The 23,285-nt window shown below is 39.3% G+C and overlaps 1 protein-coding gene across 1 annotated transcript in view; it reads right to left on the bottom strand.

Moving 5' to 3' along the window:
• Nucleotides 1-6,692: 6,692 nt before the first annotated feature.
• The window catches only part of LOC107702212 (polypeptide N-acetylgalactosaminyltransferase 9), a gene marked incomplete at its 5' end in the record, with an annotated part of 36,184 nt that continues 19,591 nt past the window's right edge, over nt 6,693-23,285 (bottom strand). Inside the window, 5 exons of the mRNA XM_016504456.1 lie at nt 6,693-7,342; nt 7,901-8,068; nt 13,334-13,429; nt 15,509-15,646; nt 19,080-19,265. Of these exons, the coding sequence (XP_016359942.1) occupies nt 7,196-7,342; nt 7,901-8,068; nt 13,334-13,429; nt 15,509-15,646; nt 19,080-19,265 (735 nt within the window). The remainder of the gene's footprint in view (nt 7,343-7,900; nt 8,069-13,333; nt 13,430-15,508; nt 15,647-19,079; nt 19,266-23,285) is intronic.

Here is a 23,285-nt window from a genome sequence, read left to right as displayed (position 1 = left end):
GGCTCCGTTCCTCCTTCAGGGAACGAGGGTTACCATACGTAACCGAGACGTTCCCTTTCAGTCGGTCACTCCAAGTCATGTCGGTGACCGACGAATTGGGATCCCTACCAAAACGACACGGTTGCTGCCCCTTCCAGCGCCCCTAGTAAGCCACCTGGTCCCCCCCCCGCGGCAACTGGGGCAGAAGATAGGACAGGGCTTACGTTGAGAGCGTGTACACGAGAGGATACTGGCTCTACACGAAGGCTATAAAACCTAGCAAATGTGTTTGGTGTCGCCCAGCCCGCAGCTCTACAAATATCTGTCATTGAGGCGCCGTGCACCAACGCCCAAGACGAAGCAACACTCCTTGTCGAGTGTGCTCTCAACCCAAGCGGGCACTGCACGCCAAGTTTTATACGCCAAGACGATGCAATCCACTATCCAGTGGGCCAAACTCTGCTTGGAGACAGCCTTTCCCTTCTGCTGGCCTCCGTAACAGACGAAGAGCTGCTCTGAGGTCCTAAAGCTCTGCGTACGGTCCACGTATAGGCGTAAAGCGCGAACGGGACAGAGCAAAGCTAGGGCTGGGTCTGCCGCCTCCGAGGGCAGTGCTTGCAGGTTCACCACCTGATCCCTGAAAGGCATGGTGGGAACCTTTGGCACATATCCGGGTACCACATACCCGAATTCCAGTCACGACTCGTTGACCGAAAATGCATGCAGGTCCCCTACCCTCTTGATGCTAGCCAGCGCAGTTAAGAGCACTGTCTTTATCGACAGAGTTCTCAGCTCTGCAGACTGCAACGGCTCAAAAGGGGCCCTCTGCAATGCCGTAAGCACCAGAGGGAGATCCCAAGAGTGTACGGGGTTAGGGCGAGGAGGATTTAGTTTCCTCGCGCCCCTCAGGAACCTGATGACCAGGTTGTGCTTTCCCAAAGACTCACCGTCTACAGGATCGTGATGTGCGGCAATCGCGGCAACATATACTTTAGGGTGGAGGGAGACAGTCTTTGCTCCAACCCCTCCTGGAGGAAGGAAAGCACAGCTCTGATCGGGCATCTCCGGGGGTCTTCCCGGTGAGAAGAGCACCATTCAACGAACAGGTTCCACCTTCAGGTTATAGGTGTCTATAGCCGAAGTGATGGTGTCTACCACTGCCTTGGGTAGATCACCTAGGACCTCCGCGTCCCGTCTAGGGACCACACATGAAGCTTCCACAGATCTGGATGCGGGTGCCAGAGGGTGCCCCGTCTCTGAGAAAGTAGATCCTTCCTCAGAGGAATGCGCCAGGGAGGGGCTGTCGCGAGGAGCATCAGTTCCGGGAACCAGGTCCGGTTGGACCAGTAAGGTGCAACTAGCAGGACCTGCTCCTCGTCCTCCCTGACTTTGCACAGTGTCTGTGCAAGCAGGCTCACTGGGGGAAACGCATACTTGCGCAGGCCCCAGGGCCAGCTGTGCGCCAGTGCATCCGTGCCGAGGGTTACCCCGGTCAGGGAATAGAACAGCTGGCAATGGGATGTGTCTGGAGAGGCAAACAGGTCTACCTGTGTGGCTCCGAAGTGTCTCCATATCAGCTGGACCGCACAGGGATGGAGTCTCCATTCTCCCGGGAGCGCATGCTGCCGTGAAAGCTCATCAGCTGCACGATTGAGCAGGCCCGGAATGTAAATGGCACGAATGCTCAGATGCTTCTGACTCCATAGGAGGAGACGGCGGGCGAGTTGCGACATACGACGGGAGCGTAGACCACCCTGGTGTTTGATGTACGCAATGGTCGCAGTGTTGTCCGTACGGACCAGTACGTGCTTGTCTCGTAGCAGCGTTTTGAAGTGGTCCAGCGCAAGACGTACTGTAAGCAACTCGAGGCAATTGATGTGCCAATGCAGATGGGGGCCCGTCCACAACCCTGAAGCTGCATGCCCATTGTACGTGGCACCCCAGCCTGTGGTGGAGGCATCTGTGAACACAACCGCATACCTGGACACCTGTACTATGGGAACTCCTGCCCGTAGAAATGCAGGGTTCGACCACGGGCTTGGCGACAGGCCGGAGTGATAATCACTCGGTGCGTGCCGCGCCCATCTCGGGACTCGGCCGTGAAGCCAGTGCTGAAGCGGCCTCATATGAAGCAGTCCGAGCGGCATTACTGCGGCTGCCATATGCCCCAGGAGCCTCTGAAATTTTTTCAGTGGGGCCACTGTCCTGCGCCTGAAAAATTTCAAGCAGTTCAGCATTGACCGAACATGTTCCTCTGTGAGGCGTGCTGTCAGGTTGACCGAGTCCAACTCCATACCAAGAAAAGAGATCCTCTGCATTGGAGATATTTTGCTCTTTTCCCAGTTGACCTGAAGTCCCAACTGGCTGAGGTGACTGAGCACCATATCCCTGTGCTCGCACAACTGATCCCGCGACTGAGCCAGGATGAGCCAATCGTCGAGATAGTTGAGAATGCAAATGCCGTGTTCTCTCATGGGAACAAGAGCCGCCTCCGCAACCTTCGTAAAGACGCGGGGAGAAAGGGACAGCCCGAAGGGAAGAACCTTGTACTGGTATGCCCATCCCTCGAATGCAAAGCGGAGAAACGGCCTGTGCCGAGGGAGAATCGAGACATGAAAGTATGCGTCAAACCAATCTTGGGGATGGATGCATTCAAAAATGCGTTTCTCCATCATCATTTTGAACAGTAGCATGTGAAGGGCCCGGTTCAAAACTCGCAGGTCCAAGATTGGTCGTAACCCACCGCCTTTCTTGGGTACAATGAAGTAAGCGCTGTAAAACCCCAACCTCATATCGGCTGGAAGGACCGGCTCTATTGCGTCCTTCACCAGCAGGACTGCGATTTCTGCCCGTAAGACAGGCGCATCGCTGGTCAGCACGGAGGTGAACTGCATGCCCCTGAACTTGGGGGGACGCCGGGCGAACTGAATCGCATAGCTGAGTCTGACGGTCCGAATGAGCCAGCGAGATGGACTGGGAAGCGCTAGCCAGGCTCCCAGAAACCATGCAAGTGGGACCAGAGGGACCACAGACGTACCCACGGTGGGGCAGTGTGGTGGAGGACAGGGGCCCGACTCGGAAGGCATAGCGTCCCGAAGTGGGGTCTGGGTGTGCAGTGCAACCCCTACCTGGCTCCACGGTTGGGCAGGGGCGCGGGAGAAGGCTCCTTGAACCGGGCCTTGCTGCCCACTGGCGATAGTAGAGGGGGATGAGGCTGGCCAGGCATAGCATTACTCAACGTCATCCGCGCCCTCTCAGAAACCCAGAGATGGTAGAAACTGCTCTTTTTTTGATGGTTTTGGTACCGCTGGCTGAAAGGCCAGTGGCGGAACAAAAAGAAAAGGAAACAAAGGATTCTCCACCCGGTCTCCCCAATATCCGCCAGGTTCAGCCAGAGATGGCGTTCCTGGACCACCAACATGGCCATCGTCTGACCCAGGGAGTGCGCCGTGACTTTCGTCTCTCTCAAGGCGAGGTCCATCGCCGTGCGCAGCTCCTGCATCAACCCTGGGTCAGAACTACCCTCGTGCAACTCCTTTAATGCCTTGGCCTGGTAATCTTGCAGGAGTGCCATGGAGTGCAGGGCGGAGGCAGCCTGTCCAGCGGCACCGTAAGCCTTGGCTGTAAGCACGGATGAGGATTTACAGGCCCTGGATGGGAGACGAGGGTTACCCCTCCAGGTGGAAGCGCTCCTTGGACACAATTGCATCGCAACCGCGCGCTCCACCGGGGGGATTGCAAACCGGTTTTGGGCAGAAAAAGGTGCCTTCTACGACCTGGTCACGGGAAGAAGGGCACTGGGGTGGGGGGCTGAGAACCAGCCCGGGCTGCCCCAAGATAGCAATCATCTAACCTCGACGGCTCGGGACACGGTGGTTCTCTCCACTCGAGCCCGACCGCCTTGGCAGCCCAGGAAAGCATAGCCGTTAATTCTGGGTCAGGCTCGGGCAACGCCACTCTCCCCGAAGGGGACAGCGCAGCTGAGTCCTCATCCCCAGACTCCAGCTCACCCTCCGATGCCACAATCAACATCTGGTCATCCGGAGGAGCACCGAGTGAAATGGTCTGACCCCCGTGCGAGGAACCGACATGTTCACCCGGCAGCCCCACAGCTTGCAACGTGCTAGAGGAGTGGAGGGCCCTTGGAGATTCCCTCGGCGGGTTTGCCCCCACTGTAACCCTCAGGCTACCCTGACTATTCACCGAAGTAGCCCTCTTCTGCGGAACAGTAAAGTGACTAGATCGGGGCATAGGTAAGGGGACTCCACCTGCTTTGATGTGTTGGAGTCTCAGCCGCAACGTCGCGATGGTCATACCGCCACAATGACGGCATGACTCATCCACGAAGGCTGCCTCAGCGTGTTCAAGGCCCAAACACGAGATGCAGTGATCGTGACTGTCATCCGGCGCCAGGTAACGACCGCATCCAGAAACACACGGGTGGAATGACATCTTTAAAAAGACGCAACGTCACACCCGTGTCTTGCTCTTTTAGGGAAATTAGCTCTCTCAGAAGTGCTGAAGCGCACAGTGGAACCACCGCTGCAGTGCCATCACACCAACACCAACACCAACACCAACACCAGGCGTTGCAGAATTCCTCTCAGACGAAAAGGCAGAGCAGAACAATAGAACCGCTCGGCTCCGAAGCGAAAAGCTGAGTATGCGTTGCACCCGCTGCCTAACTATACTATACGATCAGCGGCAGCTGGATGCAATCATCGCATGCCAATGTGCATTGGCTCGTTTAGTTTACACTCGAAGTAGATTGGTCTCTCGAAGCGAGATCCCAATTCGTCGGTCACTGACGTGACACGGAGTGACAGACTGAAAGGGTTTAAGCTTTAATTTAATTAATTTGAACTTTTCAAAAAAGGTTTTGAGTTATTCAATATAGAAAGCACTAATTTCATCTGTTATATTTAACCACAAAATCATTTAGTGTAGACTAGCATCACCAGCTCTCCCACTACTGGCTCAAAGTGCCGGGCTCAGCAGGTCTACTGCATTAGTTGGTCGTCTTGGAGGAAGCAGATTGTGGAATGATTCATAGATGCATGCTCACTGTGCGTTTCCTCCTATGACTTCATCGTTGAACCACATCATGTGTAAAAAGCCTAAGCAAAAACACAGGGACCCCAGTCCGCTAATATATTTCTCCTATTTGTTTCATTGCACCACATGCCTGCTATGAGTGAATTTGCAGCGACAGCGTTTGTTGGGTCTCCAGTGTGGTTTTAAATAAAACCTTCCTCTTGTAGACAAGTGGAGGGAGAAGATGCTTGTTTATGAAACCATTCAAGCTGAACAGCTGAAGCCTGACTGAGCAGGTTTCTGCAATCTCTTTTAGTAAACGTGCTGGAAAATAAATAAAAAAATAGCTTGAGAACACACAGGTGGTCATATAAGAAGTGCTTACAGTTGGATGGCTTCTTCCAAGCGTTTCTGCCATAGTCAGGCATTGCGCTCTCTCTCTCAGGACTACATGAGCAATAAACACTTGAGAGGAAAGAAATGGAGTGGCTTTCACTGCAGATGACAGAGGAAAGAAAAAAAGAGAGGCTACATGCTGAGTTTGATCGCTTGAGAAGCGTTCAGTGCTCTAGTGATGAGTTGTGTGGTTTGTAATGAGTAGATAGTACATCCTGCAGTGAAAATGTGTGTAAATGCAAAGCTTAACTCTGGTTGTCCTTTCTTTTTCTCAACTAGTTTCTCAGGAATTCAGATATAGAGATATCTCAGATAAACTGTGGAGGCAAAAATGTTAACAGGAAATCAAACTTCATTCTGTCTACCTTCTGAGAATACATTACTGTTGAACAATTTTTCAGTGCAAAGTCCAATCTTTCATAAATTCATAAAAACTTAAATGAATTCATCCTCTAGTTTTTCATTTAGTTTAGTCCCTCTTACATACCAATCCCTCTTACACTCTTAAAAATAAAGGTTATTTATTGGCACTGATTATTTATTGACTCTCATTCTGACGGCACCCATTCACTTCAGAGGATCCACTGGTGAGCAAGTGATGCAATGATAAATTTCTCCAAATCTGTTCTGATGAAGAAACAAACTTATCTATATCTTGGATGGCCTGAGAGTGAATACATTTTCAGCCAATTGTTCATTTTTGGTGAGCTATTTCATTAACATCTATTGAACATTTGCCATTGCACAAAAGGAGTGTACTTTTTTCAATTTCCAATGCATAATTTCAAGTCTTGTTTACAACATCACATTAAAATACAATGGGTTTCAAACATCGTTTCACATCGACTTTGCTAGAAAATGTTACCTTTCATACTTATTGCTTCCAAATGTGATGTCATCGATCCTATAATATTAATCAACATTGATAATTTTTCTTTACTAATTTTCACATAAATTAAAGCACGCAACATTGTACAAAAGAAAAGAAAACTTGTTTTTATTGGATTATCCTGGATTATCATGTTTTAGTATTTTACAACGCGTTTCTACAATAAGACCTCTTAACATTATATTCATATTTTAATTAATTTAAAATCAAATATTTTGTACATGCTTAGGGAGCAACATTCCCTGGTCTGATGGCATAAAGATGGAGAAAGGCACATGAGTTCTTGAGTGAACACATGGTTTTGTTGTGCATTAGCAATTAAGTCTGTAAATCAAGGAAAGAAAATACTCGATAGCAAAAATAGCTGAAACTATTAAAGTCTATACTACTTTCTTTTTTGTTCTGTAGCACTTGGAATATCCATTTAAAGTTTCAACGTGGATATTCAATTATCCAAAGCAATTCACAGCCTGAAGAAATAAGTGTTGATATGGCAATTGATAAGAAGTAAAACTCGAGACTTTGCTCAGAGGGGCTTGCAACTTTCGCTTCCTCTCTCTTTGTTTATCTGCAACTCTTTTGAATATTTCTCTCGGAATTTCACTAAGACAGCTCATCGGAATTCCACTCGGGAACACAAGTATGCTGCAGTAAACTGGGAGTCTGTACAGAGGACTTGCCATGAGCAAGTCTTTCTCTTTTGATGACGGCCTTCTGCTTGATCTGCTCGCTCAACAGTAAATGCGCCCAAAGACAATATTTCACCTTTAGACATCTATATTGAAAGTATTTTACCCCGAAAGAGAGTTCTACTCGTCTGTCTCAACCCCAGACTTAGGGTTTATGTCTATGGCTGCTCTCCAGCTCAGGGAGGTTATTTTTAAGGTTGGATGTTCCTCAGTGTCTGGGGTATTTTATCCAGTTCCGAATAATCCATTTCTGCCCTGAGCAGCGCTGGACAACCAGTCGCAGGCCAAAGTTTGCATCTTTTGACATTTCAACCTCCAAACAACGTCCTGTGTCTCGACTTATGATGGGTCCATTCTATGAAATAAATATTTAAGAACAACTGTAATTATTCTTGGCATCACACACTTCCTACAAAAGTTTGGGGTCAGTAAGATTTTTTTAAACTAATACTTTTATTCAGCAAGGATGTATTAAAGTGAGACATTCATAATGATACAAAATATTTATATTTCAAATAAATGATGTTCTTTGGAACTTTATATTGAGAAAAGAATAAACAATCCCCAAAAAATATTTATGACAGTATTTTTTGATCAAATAACCGTAGCCTTGTTGAGCATAAGAAACCTCTTTTTAAAAACATTAAAAAATCTTACAGACCCAAACTTTTAAACATTGGTGTACATTAAAATATATATTAAGGGTGCTTTTTAACAAGAAAATAGTATTTTTTAAGAATCCAGTTTAAAATATCTGATGTTTATTTTAAAAGTAATGTTTTTCTTTGACAAAATGACATTCTCCATTTAGTTACATAAAATCCATCAAAGTCTCAAGTGGAGAATAAAATATTAATATGAAGCGTTCAGCAAGCTAATAAATAAATTGTTTTGTATAAGTGTGTTCACTTACCTGAGTAAAATCCCAGAGCCTCTGGGAGGACCTGGTGACAGCATCACATTTTTTCAAGCTCGGAGTCTTTCCTCTTCCATCATCCACCAGGCATTTTGTATCAGGCAGAAACGTAGTCGACCCCAGGGGTCCTAACTGCAGTAAGCCCTCAGTGGTGTACCTTGCCAGCTGAAACAAAACATCAAGTTACAATGTGAGAAAAGGAAGTATGTGATATATAAAATGAAATGGATGGTCTTAGACATACAGCTTAAAGGCATAGTCCACCCATAAATGCCATTATAATTTTCTCACCCTCATGTTGTTCTACCTGTATGACTTTCTTTCTTCCGTGGAATATATTTTGAAAAATGCCTCAGTGTGTTTTTGACCATATAAAAGTCGGTGGGGTCCAATGTTGTTTTGGACATCAGTGGCTTTAAATGTATGGACAAAAACAGGCATTTTTATGGTGCTTTAACTGTTGCTTCTGGGCACAATATGACTCCATGATCCATAATAACACTTTCTCCAGTGAAAAATTCCACCCCCTGTTGTCCTCTCACATCACAATCCACCAACACAGTTGTTTAGAACTGTTTTGGACTGTTAAACGCTCTGGTAAATGGTGCTTGATCTGTGCATATTTCTCTCCTGATTCAGATGAGACAACGTTTTCACTGGAGAAATCAGTATTATGGATAGAGGACTCATATTTTAGTCGGAAGCCATGGTTTCAAGTTAAAAATATTTCAATTATGAATTTGTAAATTACAAACACATAGATTTTTGCCTCAAAGGACATTAATTAATAACCTGGAGTCATGTGGATTATTTGTGGATTATTGTGATGTTTTTATCAGCTGTTTGGACTCTTATTCTGACGGCACCCATTCACTTCAGAGGATCCATTGGTGAGCAAGTGATGGGATGCTACATTTCTCAAAATCTGTTCTGATGCAAAAACAAACTCTTTTACAAGATGTGGCCTGAGGGTGATTACATTTCCAGAAAATGTTCATTTTTGGGTGAGCTATTCCTTTAAGAACACTCCAACAGATATAGGCAGTACTTAGTAGGGCTGCACGATAAATCGCATGCGATATTTAACGTGCATCTTGTCAGTAAAGCCGTTCTCTAATCAGCGGTAAATCTCCATCACGTGCGGGCTTTCACATGGAGCAGCATTAACTACACAGAGCCGTTGTTCACTGACAAGCTGCGCAAAACATGCGCAAAATATGATCGTGGTTTTGTGCAGCTCGTCAGTGAACAACGGCTCTGTGTAGCTCATGCTGCTCAATGTGAAAACCCGCATGTGATGGAGATTTACCGCTGATTACAGAACCGGCTTTACTGATAAGATGCGCATTAAATATCGCATGCAATTTATCGTGCAGCCCTAGTACTTAGCTATATGATTAAAAGCACCATCACACTGAAGTGTACACAAACTGTCTAGAGAGATGGAAGTCTAGATAGCAGCTATCTATTACGGTAAGTACACACTGAATAAAACAGGCCAATAATTCAGCTGAAAGTCAATCTCTTAGATATCAGATCCCAAGGTCAGCACATCACAATGAAGTACAAGCTGACATTCAATGAAAATCAAGCTCGCTCTATTGAGTAAACTTAATCTATAGAACCGAGGGTAATTGTCCAGTGACCAAGGTGAAAACAGCAGGAGGACAATAGAGTGAGCTCATCTTCATGCATACTGTAAGCTGATTCCAGCTCTCATAGTGGCCATGCATTCACTTAGATGATGTACCACACACAGACAAGCTCACAGAGGACAAAGTAACAAAGGATTTTTCATTAAAACAATGACAAGTAGGAGAAGGCAGACTGTTTGAACAAGCTTGACAATCAAAACATTAAAAACATTTTTTCTTCATAAACGATCATAGATATCAAATAATATAATCTTTTTTTTTTTTGTATTCATGGAAAATTATAAGAGGTAAAACCACCACTTGAATATGCTTTAGATTTCTGAATGAATTTGCAAGGCCACAACCAATATTTGTAATATTAATTTAAATAAATAAATGAAAATAAATCATTTCAAATGGTTAATTTTTACTGGGGCTTCAGTGACACAGCAGCCATGAATCATTCCTGTCATTTGTCATTGGGCAAGGAGATGATAAAACATGGGGAAAAAATTAAGCTTAGCTGTATCATGTGCTTTTATTGAGAACCGAGGGTAATTGTCCAGTGACCAAGGTGAAAACAGCAGGAGGACAATAGAGTGAGCTCATCTTCATGCATACTGTAAGCTGATTCCAGCTCTCATAGTGGCCATGCATTCACTTAGATGATGTACCACATACAGACAAGCTCACAGAGGACAAAGTAACAAAGGATTTTTCATTAAAACAATGACAAGTAGGAGAAGGCAGACTGTTTGAACAAGCTTGACAATCAAAACATTAAAAACATTTTTTCTTCATAAACGATCATAGATATCAAATAATATAATCTTTTTTTTTTTTGTATTCATGGAAAATTATAAGAGGTAAAACCACCACTTGAATATGCTTTAGATTTCTGAATGAATTTGCAAGGCCACAACCAATATTTGTAATATTAATTTAAATAAATAAATGAAAATAAATCATTTCAAATGGTTAATTTTTACTGGGGCTTCAGTGACACAGCAGCCATGAATCATTCCTGTCATTTGTCATTGGGCAAGGAGATGATAAAACATGGGGAAAAAATTAAGCTTAGCTGTATCATGTAAAACCAGCTTTTATTGTAATTTGATGATACAATGGGAATATACTTCAATTGCTTTATTTCCCTTAGGCCTGGATTATGGACTAAGACTGTCATTCCTTTACACGATTTAGGAGGGAGGAAGAGAGAACAAAGCAGAGAGAGAGAAAGAGAAAGAGAAAGAGAGACTGTATTTTAAATTGTTCAAAGGAGCATGTCTCTATTTTGTATGAATGACAACGAAAAGGTCAAATCACGCTGTCAAAGGTCATAGCCTGATAGGAGAACTGTTTGATTATTCCACATCCATATAACCTGAATTAATAAAAATGTTAGATGTCAAATTCACATAAACTGATGACTTCTAACAACTATTTTGCAAGAGAAGCAGTTATGAAAGGACAGGACACAGAAACTGAGATACAATCTACAGGTAATTTCAACCTAAGCTGCTCTCTATCTCCAGGCAATGGTGCAATGCACCACCAATGTGAAATAGGTGTACACTGAGATTGACAAAATGTGTTTCAATTACAAATCTAATTTAATTCTCACAATTCACATCTATATGTGCTTGTGAAAATGATGCTTTTTTCCTCTCCAGACCACTGCATATGTCAATCTTGATATAGTCATTTATCTTTATGAACGTGGCATATTTTTGGCTCCCCGTCCATGCATTTGCAAGTAACAAGATTTTTGCTGTCTGCTCTGGATACAAATGTAATGTAAATGCAATGATGTAACCATATGAAGATTAAGAGATCCAAATGTAATATAATTAAAAAAAAACCTTACAGTTGATTACTAATCTACTACACACGTCCCATTCAGTGACTATGGTGGTTACGACCCTCTGTGAATGTACCATATATATAATATGGTACATTCACAGAGGGTCGTAACCACCATAGTATATATATATATATAATACACACACTAGCATTCAAAAGTTTGGGGTTTACAAGATTTTGTAATGTTTTTGAAAGTCTCTTATGTTTGTTTCTTATGTTACATGTTCCCTGTGTGTGTTCTGCCCTCTGCTGTGTGCCTTGTTTGTCTCCATAGTTACCCTCATTAGTTGCCATAGCCACTCATTGGACCAAACCCATCTGCTTGTTGGTTCCCATAGTAACTCATTGGTCCCTTTTGTTCTCCTGTGTATAAATAGCCCTTGTTTTTCTCTTGTGCTTTGTCTGTTGTTGATCTTAATAGTTGCCATTTCTGCTTGTGTTTTGTTCCTTGTTTCCCCATGTTTTGGTTTATTGTTTGTTTCAGTTTTCTTCATTAAACAGCCTGCACTTAGATACTCACCTCTGCTTATTTCCTCCAGTCCCCGCAACATTACAGAACAACAGACTGTACAATGAATCTAACAGGTATGCAGCTTACTCTCCTGCGCCAGGGCGAGCACTCCCTCAAGAACCATACCCATGAGTTTTTGGACTTAACATCCCCTGAATTGGCGGTGACTGCTACAAAACCTTCCGAGGTGGTGGTGACTGCCATAGAATTTCTCTGTGGTGGCGGCAACGACCGCTACAGAACCTCACGAGGTGGTGCTGACCGCTGCAGTATTTCCTGAGGTGGCGACGACTGCTACAGAACCTCCTGAAGAGGTGGCGATCCCTGAACTCTCTGTCTGTCCTGTCACGACCACGGAGGTCATCCCTGAACTTTCTGTCTGTACTGTCACTCTGACCTGGTGTCTTGCTCCACCTCAGTCTCCACAGGCCCTCTTCGACTGCATGGGCCTGGCCCACCATCCCTCCCCCTGTTCCACCTCCGCTCCACCACCCTCCTGGACTTTTGTTGTGTTTTTTTGTTTTGGGAGCATCTGGAATCTGGTTCTTAGGTGGGGGCTATGCTACATGTTTTCTGTCTATGTTCTGCCCCTTTCTGGTGTGCCTTGTTTGTCTCCATAGTTACCCTCATTAGTTGCCATAGCCAATCACTGGACCACACCCATCTGCTTGTTGGTTCCCATAGTAACACACTGGTCCCTTTTGATCTTCTGTGTATTAAATAGCCCTTGTGTTTCTCTTGTGCTTTGTCTGTTGTTGATCGTAATGGTTGCTGCTGTTTCTGCTTGTGTTTTGTTGCTTGTTTCCCCGTGTTTTGGTTTATTGTTTCAGTTTTCTTCATCAAACAGCGTGCACTTAAATACTCACCTCTGCCCATCCTCGCAACATTACAATGTTTACCAAGGCTGCATTTATTTGATCAAATACAGTAAAAAATACTATTATATATGAAGCATTAACGTTTTTGATTTCTATTGAAATATATTTTAAAATGTAATTTATTCCTGTAATGGTAAAGCTGAATTTTCAGCAGCCATTACTCCAGTTTTTAGGGGCACATTATTCTTCAGAAATCATTCTAAAATGCTGATTTGGTGATCAAGAGCTTATTATCAATGTTGAAAACAGTTGTGCTGCTTAATATTTTTGTGGAAACCGTGATACATTGTTTTTTTCAGTATTTTTTGCTAAATAGAAAGTTCAAAGGCATTGATTTGAAATAGAAATATTTTGTAACAATGTACTGTCACCTTTGAATTTAATGCATCCTTGATGAGTAAAAGTATTAATTAAAAATAACAAATATATAGAAAATTAAAATAATAATATAAGTAATAATAAAAAAAAATCTCACTGACCCCCAAACCAGTGGTGAAATTTTAATAAAAAAGAATTAGAAACACTAGAAAAAGAAAACACTAACCTGTGATGACATGCCGTGACATGGGTAGAGTATGGCCCTGTCATCCTCCTCTGACCCCTGATCAAGGCAGTATCCGCTGGCTTTACTGTTTCGCACCTGAAAAATAAATAAACAATAATAAACACAGGTAGCTAAATCATGACGCAAGAAGCGTGAGCACACTGTGTACTATTAAGCTGCCTAATGTAGTTTATAGCATTAGTGCTGCTCTGAATGTTAAACATAAATGCATGCACAGATGCCTTGTCAAATCCATTTGGGAGATGACAACATTGACCATCCATAAAACCTAATACTGGACAGAGGATGAGATATGTGGAATCTGTGGTCTAGCAGGGATATTTTCAGAGACAAACTATTCCAATATAGCTATAGATTTTCCGCCTCTGCAGTTCCAGAGGTCAGTGTAGAAATGCAGGTCTCATTTTTCTTCAACAAATTGAAAATACTGTAAGATTTCTCTTCTATTGAGATTTAGGCCTGTTGAATTCTAACACACATACACACACACTCCAATGTTAATATGGGCCTCATTAAATCTCATTATGAGGAAATTGGAGCTAATCCCAATGCTTGCTACACTGTTGCTATGGAAACCAATTATCTTTACATTTCTACTTTATTACTGCAGTTTTTACCATTCAGTACATAGACACAAATTACAGTGCTTAAATAATGTAATCATATGGAAAGTACAATATACCAGGGATGCAAATACAGTAAAAAAGTACTATTATATATGAAGCATTAACATTTTTCTATGAAAATTTCTATGAAATATATTTTAAAAAGTAATTTTTCTTCTGAAATCATTCTAATATTCTTCAGAAATCATTCTAATATGCTGATTTGGTGATCAAGATCTTATTATTATCAATGTTGAAAACAGTTGTGCTGCTTAATATTTTTGTGGAAACCGTGACATTTTTTCAGTATTCTTTGCTAGATAGAAAGTTCAAAAGAACACTATTGATTTGAAATAGAAATATTTTGTATATGTGGACGTTTGGTCCTCTTAGACAAAGAAAACTTTTCCTTTAAATTGTGAATGGATTATTTAGAGAAAACGAGCAATGGGCACTCCCCTTGTAGCGCAACTGACCGAGCTTACTCACGCAAAAACTCCCGATATAATCAATATATATATATATATATATATATACACACATAGATAGATATAGATATACACAATATAGATAGATACAGTGCTGCTTGAAAGTTTGTGAACCCTTTACACTTTTCTATATTTCTGCATAAATATGACCCAATTCATCATCAGATTTTCGCACAAGGCCTGAAAGTATACATAGAGAACCCAATCAAACAAATGAGACAAAAATATTTTCTTTGTCATTTATTTATTGAGAAAAATGATCCATTGTTACATATCTGTGCGGTGCAAAAGTATGTGAAACCCAATTTTGCATGAGTAACTGCAGGTAAAGTTTCTTGTAACTGCTGATCAGTCATGCACAACATCTTGTATTAGTTTTAATACAAGGGTCGTTGCTTGGGGTCGCCCAACTCTTTTTCTGAGGTCCTCAGAGATCTCATTTGTTCGTGCCAAGATTCACTTCCGCAAACATGATCGGACTTTCATAGATCCCTGTTATCTAAATAAAACAGGGCAGGCAATGTCACCTGATAGTCATTTCACTGTTTGAAAACACCTCTGAACAGATGGACTCTAATTTCACCCTCAAATTAACAACTAATCATAGAGATTCACATACTTTTGCACCACACAGAAATGTAACACTGGGTAATTTTTCTCAATAAATAAATGACAAAAATAAAATATTTTTGTCTCATTTGTTTGATTGGGTTCTCTATGTCTACTTTCAGGACTTGTGCGAAAATCTGATGCTGAATTGGGTCATATTTATGCAGAAATATAGAAAATTGTAAAGGGTTCACAAACTTTCAAGCAGCACTGTATATAGATAGACACACACACACGTAGATAGTATATATAGATAGTATATACTTAGAATCTTTAGCAAACTGTTGAAGTGAATTATTACTTTAATATCTGCCAAAAAAAGTGTAACAGAATGATAGATTTTTCACAGGATTATAGAGACATTATACTAACAGTGTGTGAAAGTACATGCCTTTCTATGAAAGGTTTTGTTGTTTTAAAAGTTGTATAAGGGGTTGGTTTGTCTTTATTACCTCTCCATAAGTGATGGTGTTATTGTAAATTCTCATCTCAGGATAGACATGCTCGAGGTACCAGCGAAAGTTCCTGCAATTCATTTTCTTTCTCAGCGCTACACGCTCTGACACGTCTCCAAAATCCACTCCTGGGTTCTGGAACAACAGAAAGAGACTGTGAGTTGTCATTTGGCAGGCGCTGTTTTATGCAAAACATTTTAATACACTAATTACAGGAGCAGCTCCTCTGGGATTCTGGGTAAAAAAATAAAATAATTCACAAGCCATCACAGCTATCCAGTATATTAATTTTTCTACTAACTTTTTATATAGGTATATTTACATATATAACAGTATTATGAAAAATTCTAAAAAGTTAAATCAGCTAACCCAAATGTTGTTGGGATTTATTTCCATGCTAATAATAAATGGTGTTACGAATTTAGCCCATTAATTAAAGAAGTGTTCATTTATTAATTTAGTGGGATCACCGTTCAAGCTTTTTATAGATAGCTATATTGCTTAGGACAGTCTGTTCTTGTAGTTTGTATTAGTCATTTTGAATTTCATATTCACCGTGTTCCATCATCAGACCATCGCTCATAAACAAAAGAGCTCTAATCTGTCTGAAAATTGTCAGGGAGAACAGGAGGAGTGCGTGTTTGCATTTATGTCAGTCATGGGAGACTGCAATTGTTCTTTCATTAGGAGCGCTAACATGCTAATCATCTGTTTAATTACCAGTGCTAGCGAGTGGGCTCAAGTAAGCATGGAGAAGTGCTCAGTGGATTGAAGCAAATAACTTTTAATGGTATTCGGAAAAACTCTCTGCTGACATGCTCAGAATCTAAAACTCAGACTCTGATGCTCAGTGGTAGTACTAATAGGAGTATGGTTGCCAACCATCCTGTAAAATACAAAAATTTTCCTGTTTTTCAGGGAACAGAACTATGTTCAATGCATACAGAATGCAGTTTGTTCCTTATTTGAGAGGCTTACACCCAAACAAAATGCTTCAGTATTTACCCACATTTTTCACTGTGTTTGATGCTCTGTTAATTAAAATGTCTAAAATGCAAAGCACTTCCAATAGGAACCTGTTCAACTTGAAATATTTATACACAGCCACAATTCTCTAATGTTATAATTTGTCTATGTAGAAGCTTAATTGATATGTGTTCAGTGATGTGTAACAATTTATTATGACATTAAAATTCATTTATGTTTACAACAGACGCAATTAAGTCATATGTCAGGACGCAAAATCAAAGTGATTGTATTTCAAAAGCATTTTAGCACTTAATTCAGTCAAGCAATGACATTTTTATATATTTATATTTATAGCTGCAACCAAACTAGGTGTACACTGAAAAAAAAATGTGTAGAAAATTTTCACTCATAAATTGCTAGTAAATAAAAACGTTTTTGAAAATTTTTGACGTAGAAAAACTGAAATAGGATGTTCTTGTAATATTTGTTTTACAACTTTGAAAAATCTTTTTTTTTTTTTTTTCAGTGCACAGCATCCCAGTTGCTTATAAATATATTAGGGGTGTAACGGTACACGTACTGTATTCGTCTTTCGGTTTGGTATGCATGTGTACGTAACAAATACAGCATTGTTTTAACCACTGCACGAGTGGAACTTCATTGGAAACTTCCAGTTTTATATATTGTTACTTTGGATAAGTCTCATATTTCAAATTATGTCCTTTTTTCAGGAAATTCAAACAATAAATGCTGTTTTGGCACTCTTTGATGTGGCGCGACAAATCGCTGTATAAACGCCTCAGTTCAAACAGCAGCGCAATCATCTCTTCCACTTTACTACTAATAAACATGAATGAACATCTCATGCCTCACGTAATCACCCGATCAGTGTTTCAACCTTGGAAAGACGGCAATAAAACAGCTTGTAAACAAAATGTCACGTAGCATTTCATTTACCTCAGGCACGTCATCAGTGTCCACAGACACAGCTCATAAGTTGAGAGAAGAGCATTTCACGAAATATTAGACTATATAATCATTATATTTTACTTTACCTGTTAGTGGTCTTAATTATTTAATGTTTAAATAAATCTACTTATGAAACGAGTAATGAGAGGCACTGTGTAAATAATATATTTCAACAACAAATAGAATTTTTATAATTTAGAAGTTAATTTAAAAACTACATTATGTACAATTTACATGTTTGCATACATTTTTTTTAAGTTGAGTGTTGATTATTGTATTTAAAAATAAATAGTAATTAAATTTAAATTTGGGCTCTGTTGTTAACTGTAACCTTAAAGTAGGCCTAATGTAAAAGGGCTCACTATAGTTTTTTGAGTGTTGCTTGTTATATTTAAAAATAAATAGTAATTAAATTTAAGTTTGGGCTCTGTTGTTAACTGTACAGTATATTAGACCTTATAGTAGGTCTAATGTAAAAGGGTAGATTTTTATCCTTAAGAAAATTTTAATTATAACTGAGTTTATTTAAAAAAAGAGCAATTTGTTCAAAAAAAAAAAAAAGTTTAGTTTTTCCCCCTGCTGTACCGAAACTGTACCGAACCATGACATCAAAACCGAGGTGCGTATTGAACTGTCATGTTTGTATACCCACAAAATATATATATATATATATATATATATATATATATATATATATATAACTTCACTTTAAACCTATCTATTAACCTAATCGTTCTTATTAATACCAGCTCATGAATAACAGCTTTTTATGAACATAACATAATCTAGCAATACTCACACATTATTCGAAAAAGATGTCTGAGATAACTATTCTATAAATTAAGGCCAGTATTTAAGGAAATCTGTAGTAGAGAATAAATCACTTTATTTTCCTGTATAAATCTGCAGTTTGAATATGCAACAGTAGCACTGTCAGCGTAAAAGACTACTTTTGCAGTTATGTCACTGCTTTCTTTCATAAGTAAACATCACAAGCACAGTGAGGGTACGTTTGTAATAGTACATGTGTAATTGAACATTACTGCTTTATGAACATGTTTTCTATTTTAAAACTGTGAGGAGATATAATTTTTAAGCGGTGAAGTATCTCATTCCATTTATTGACCAAGGCCATTCCTGAAACACTTCAGTGCAATTAAACCTTTTAATAACTTAAGTGCTGGCTCTGGTTGAATTATCCTTTCAATACTCTGCTATTCCTTTCAGGAAGAAAGTCTTATGAATACATATCAAGATTCTTAAAATTAAATGCATATTTCATTAATTATAATACTAGATAATGCAAGATACAAGAGTGCCCTTCATTAATAAACTCAAACTGACATACAGCATAATGTATTTACAGCATATCTGTGTGAAATTCAGCATCACTTACTGCAAAGACAATGACTGCAGTAATTGTGTGCTGAGGACAACATTAAAACGGACTCTGACAATTTGCCAAACTTAATCTACAACCTCGTTCTGTGTGTTGTGCCTTGCACAGAAGACACGCAAGTAAATTAATCAGGACAAAATTAATCACAGCAATCATTTTCCATAAACCGTTGGCTGTCTAGACTCAAGCATATGAGGTTAGGTGAGCGTGATTGCTAAAACTTTCACTCACATTCATGGGGATATTCCAGGCCATGTAGACATGGGACTTAAACTCATCCATCCAAACTTCTGCTGCCCGCAACGCGTTCCGCTTGGCATAGTAGTCAATGTCATTGTTGTACGGTTTCTTTGTGCGTTCAATGTGAGCTACTCTGGCACACGGGAGAACCTCCATACTGCCGCCACACTGCCACACCTGCAGACAGAGACAGTAAACAAGTTAAAATAAATATATATATTTTACATTTTGTGAACAACAGGTTCTTATGGAAAATGTAATTGAGATATTTTATTCTAGAATTCACTTTTTTCCCCCGCAATTCTTATATCTCACAATTTTTTACGATTCTGAAAAAAAAAAGTCAGAATTGTGAGACAAACTCAGAATTGTGTGATATAAACTCAGAATTATGAGATGTTAACTTGTTATTCTAAGAAGAAAAGAAAATAAACTCGCAATTGCAAGAAAAAAAAAAGAAAGGCAGAATTATGAGATATAAACTCAAAAAGTCAGAATTGTGAGATAAAAAGTTGCAACTACCTTTTTTATTATTATTATTATTATTATTATTATTATTATTATTATTATTCTGTGGTGGAAACAAAAACTGAAATTGTGATATGTAAACTCAAAATTCTCAGTTTATATCTGGCAATCATGTCTCACAACTGCAAGTTTATATCTCACTATTCTGACTTGTCTGCTCAGAATAGCAACTCAACATCTCAATTCTGAGTTTATATCAAGCAATTCTGAATTTACATCACTTAATTGGGAGAAAAAAAGTCAAAATTATCAGACATGAAATAAGAATTGAAAGATAAAAAGTCACAATTACCTTTTTTATTTATTATTATTATTTTTTTCCTGTGGCAGAAACAAGTTTCTAGTATGAGCAAAACTGATGCTGGTGCCCATAATTGAATAATAGTAGTTAAATATGATTTGAACTCCATTTTTATGCCTATGTTTCCTTATTGCATGCAATGATGACTGTCCTGACTGAGAGCAAGCATAAAAACAAATGATGTGCAATTTACAGCATATGAAAAAAGAACAGAGTCAAATGTACTGCCATCTAAATATTCTCATCCAAACATCAGATTGAGCTCAAAATGAACTGCTTTTTATTTAGGGCACCTCAACTTGCCCATTGAGGTTTGCCCCCTTCATAATAGAAAGTGTATGAGCTTGCTTGATACAGCAATTAAGTGTTAAGGGCCATTAGTTTGTGCTGAGATGAGAGAAACAGGGGGTGATAAATGAATGTGTGGAAGAACGAGTGCAAATATGTTCTTCCCCTGAGACCCACCAGTCACACTATTATGCTGACTCTATGTGTCTGCCTCCACATCATAGAAATATATGAAAAAACAGGCAGTAAATGTATGCCATTATAAAGCACTGCTGCTGCAGTGATGACAGGGGCACGAGAAAGTTCAAGGAAACTGCTTTGCTGTAGGAGCACTGATACAGAAGGTCTACTGACATGAAAAGCTGGAGTCTTTGAACATATGTAGATTAATAATCGGCTATTACCATTACAGGTGGATAGCTTGGAAAAGATTATGTATTATCCTTGTGCTTTGAAATGTAGGAGAACAACAATAGCAGAGCTACTAGACTTGAAAGGACTACATTCTACATTTTTTAGCACTTAGTCAAAGATTCTTGCACCAGAAACAGTGATGATTTAGTTTAACATAAGAATTTTCTACCCTCACTATGGCCATTAGAATTAAACATGCTGTTCCTTTAAGAGTTCTATATGTAAATGACCTATGTTGTTCAAAAGTTCAGGGTCAGTCAAATTTCCTTTTTTTTTTTTTTGGAAAAAATTAATGCTTTTATTCAGCAAGGACACATTAAATTGATCCAAAGTGACAGTGAAGACTCACATTATTACAAAACATTTCTAGTTTAATGGAACTTTATTGAAATTTCTATTGATCAAAAACCTGAAAAAAAAAATTAAGCATAGCAACTGTTTTCAACATTCATAATAATAAAAAAATATTTTGAAATGTTGCGCCAAATCAGCATATTAGAATGATTTATGTAGGATCATGTGACACTGAAGGAGTAATGGCTGCTAAATATTCAGCTTTGCTATCACAGGAATTGTAAGTAATATAATAAAATTGTATTAATATTTCACAATACTACTGTTTTTAATGTATATTTGATCAAATAAATGCAGCCTTGGTGAGCATAAGAGACTTCTTTCATAAACATTTAAAAAAATTACCGACCCCAAACTTTTGAACAGCAGTTTACAAGACCACTTTGTGCTTTTAACAGTATACTATAATACTATAATATTCTATAATGTAAATAAAAACTATAAAATTAATTATCCATGATTACATGTAGCTTGAAAAAACTATTCAGTCAGAATACAACAATACATCTATGCTGAATTCTGTAACCAAATGGCGTAGAAAACAGGGACACTAGAACAAATTGAAGACCAATTTTAATATATATTTTACATCAAAAGAAGCTAGACAAATAAAAGGAGAACACAAATGTGACCCTGGAGTCTTAAGTCGCTGGGGTATATTTGTAGCCAAAAATACATTGTATGGGTCAAAATTATAGATTTTTCTTTTATGTTTTTTTTTCCTTTTATAAAAATCATTAGGATATTAAATAAAGATCATGTTCCATGAAGATATTTTGTAAATTTCCTACCATAAATATATCAAAACCTCATTTCTGATTAGTAATATGCATTGCTAAGAACTTAATTTGGACAACTTTAAAGACGATTTTCTCAATATTTAGATTTTTTTGCACCCTCAGATTCCAGATTTTCAAATATTTGTATCTCGGCCAAATATTGTCCTAACAAACCATATATCAATGGAAAGCTTATTTATTCAGCTTTCAGATGATGTATAAATCTCAATTTCGAAAAATTGACACTTAAGACTGGTTTTGTGGTTCAGGGTCACAAATGAACAAATACACAAAGAAAATAATGAAAAACATGGAACACTTAGAATTAATAAGGACGGGAAATAGGAAACTGTGGGGGGAAAAACAAAAATAAATTCAAAATAAGTAAAATTATAAAGATGGTCTTGAACCGCATTGTGCATCTTTGGTGGATTTAGGCTTGAGTGCTACTAGTAGAAGTGCACTGCCTCTCTTTAGCACACCTTCGCTTTGAGAGTTAGCGGTCCTCTATTTTCCACTAACCATGACATTACTGGAACTAGCTATGCTTACTTTCTTTAGCTGTGAACATACTTTCAGCTTCAGCACCACTGATCCATAGTGCAACCTTGGTGTACAAAATCAATCTCAGAGTAGTAGAGTTCTGTTATGGTCTCACTGCCAGACGACATGCTTTAGGTCTACCTTTTTCCTGCTCTCTCACAGTGAATACTCCATTGTGTGCTTTGTTCAAGCTCAATAAAAGCCTACTTTCAGTCACGGAACAGAAAAGACAACAAATTAACTTGTTAGCCCTCAGTGTTTGGATTAGAGTTGAGTAAAGAGACTGCCCACTCTCTGAGAAGGAAGTTGAAAATCCTGCATTAAACACCACAATGCTAGTGTAACCAAAGATAATTAAAACCCTGCAACTTATCGCACAATCACTTTACATGATGATAAGGAACAAAGCTGAGATAAAAACCCATGGCATCAAAATGAGAGTTAGCATTGAGGCTATCTATATGCTAATTTTTTTTTTGGTCAAATAAAATGCTCTTTAGTATAAGAATGCTGCCATCCTTTTAAATAAAGACCACCTGACTCTGAAAAGCAACAGCAAACCATGGTTTTCTGGTGTCTTCATTGTTTTCTACTGTACAAAACCTGTCAAGTGAGGTTTTATAGGCCTATGATGTAAACTAAAGAATACTGACTATTTAAAAAAAAAAGACAAAAATCCTGAAATGTCCCACTGCAACTTCCTGTTTCAAAAGGAAATATATTAATACAGGAAAGAAAATATACAGTAGCATATGCCATAAATGATTTTGTTATCAAAGAAAATAAAAAGTTATCATAGAAGCATTATCAAAGAAAAATAAATAAATAAGATTGATTACTTGAGTACGTTTTACAAGAAAATACTATTTCAATCTTTATTCAAACTTTCATGTTTAAATTGTTTCAAAGGAAATCTTACACTACCTACCTACCTACCTACCTACATACGTACCTATCTATGTGTGTATATATATATACACACACACACAT

This window comes from Sinocyclocheilus anshuiensis, unplaced genomic scaffold (assembly GCF_001515605.1).
Source record: "Sinocyclocheilus anshuiensis isolate Anshui unplaced genomic scaffold, SAMN03320099.WGS_v1.1 scaffold582, whole genome shotgun sequence".
In the NCBI taxonomy this organism is placed as follows: Eukaryota; Metazoa; Chordata; class Actinopteri; order Cypriniformes; family Cyprinidae; genus Sinocyclocheilus; species Sinocyclocheilus anshuiensis.
Note: the sequence above shows the minus strand (reverse complement) of the source record. Positions and strands in the feature narration are given on the sequence as shown.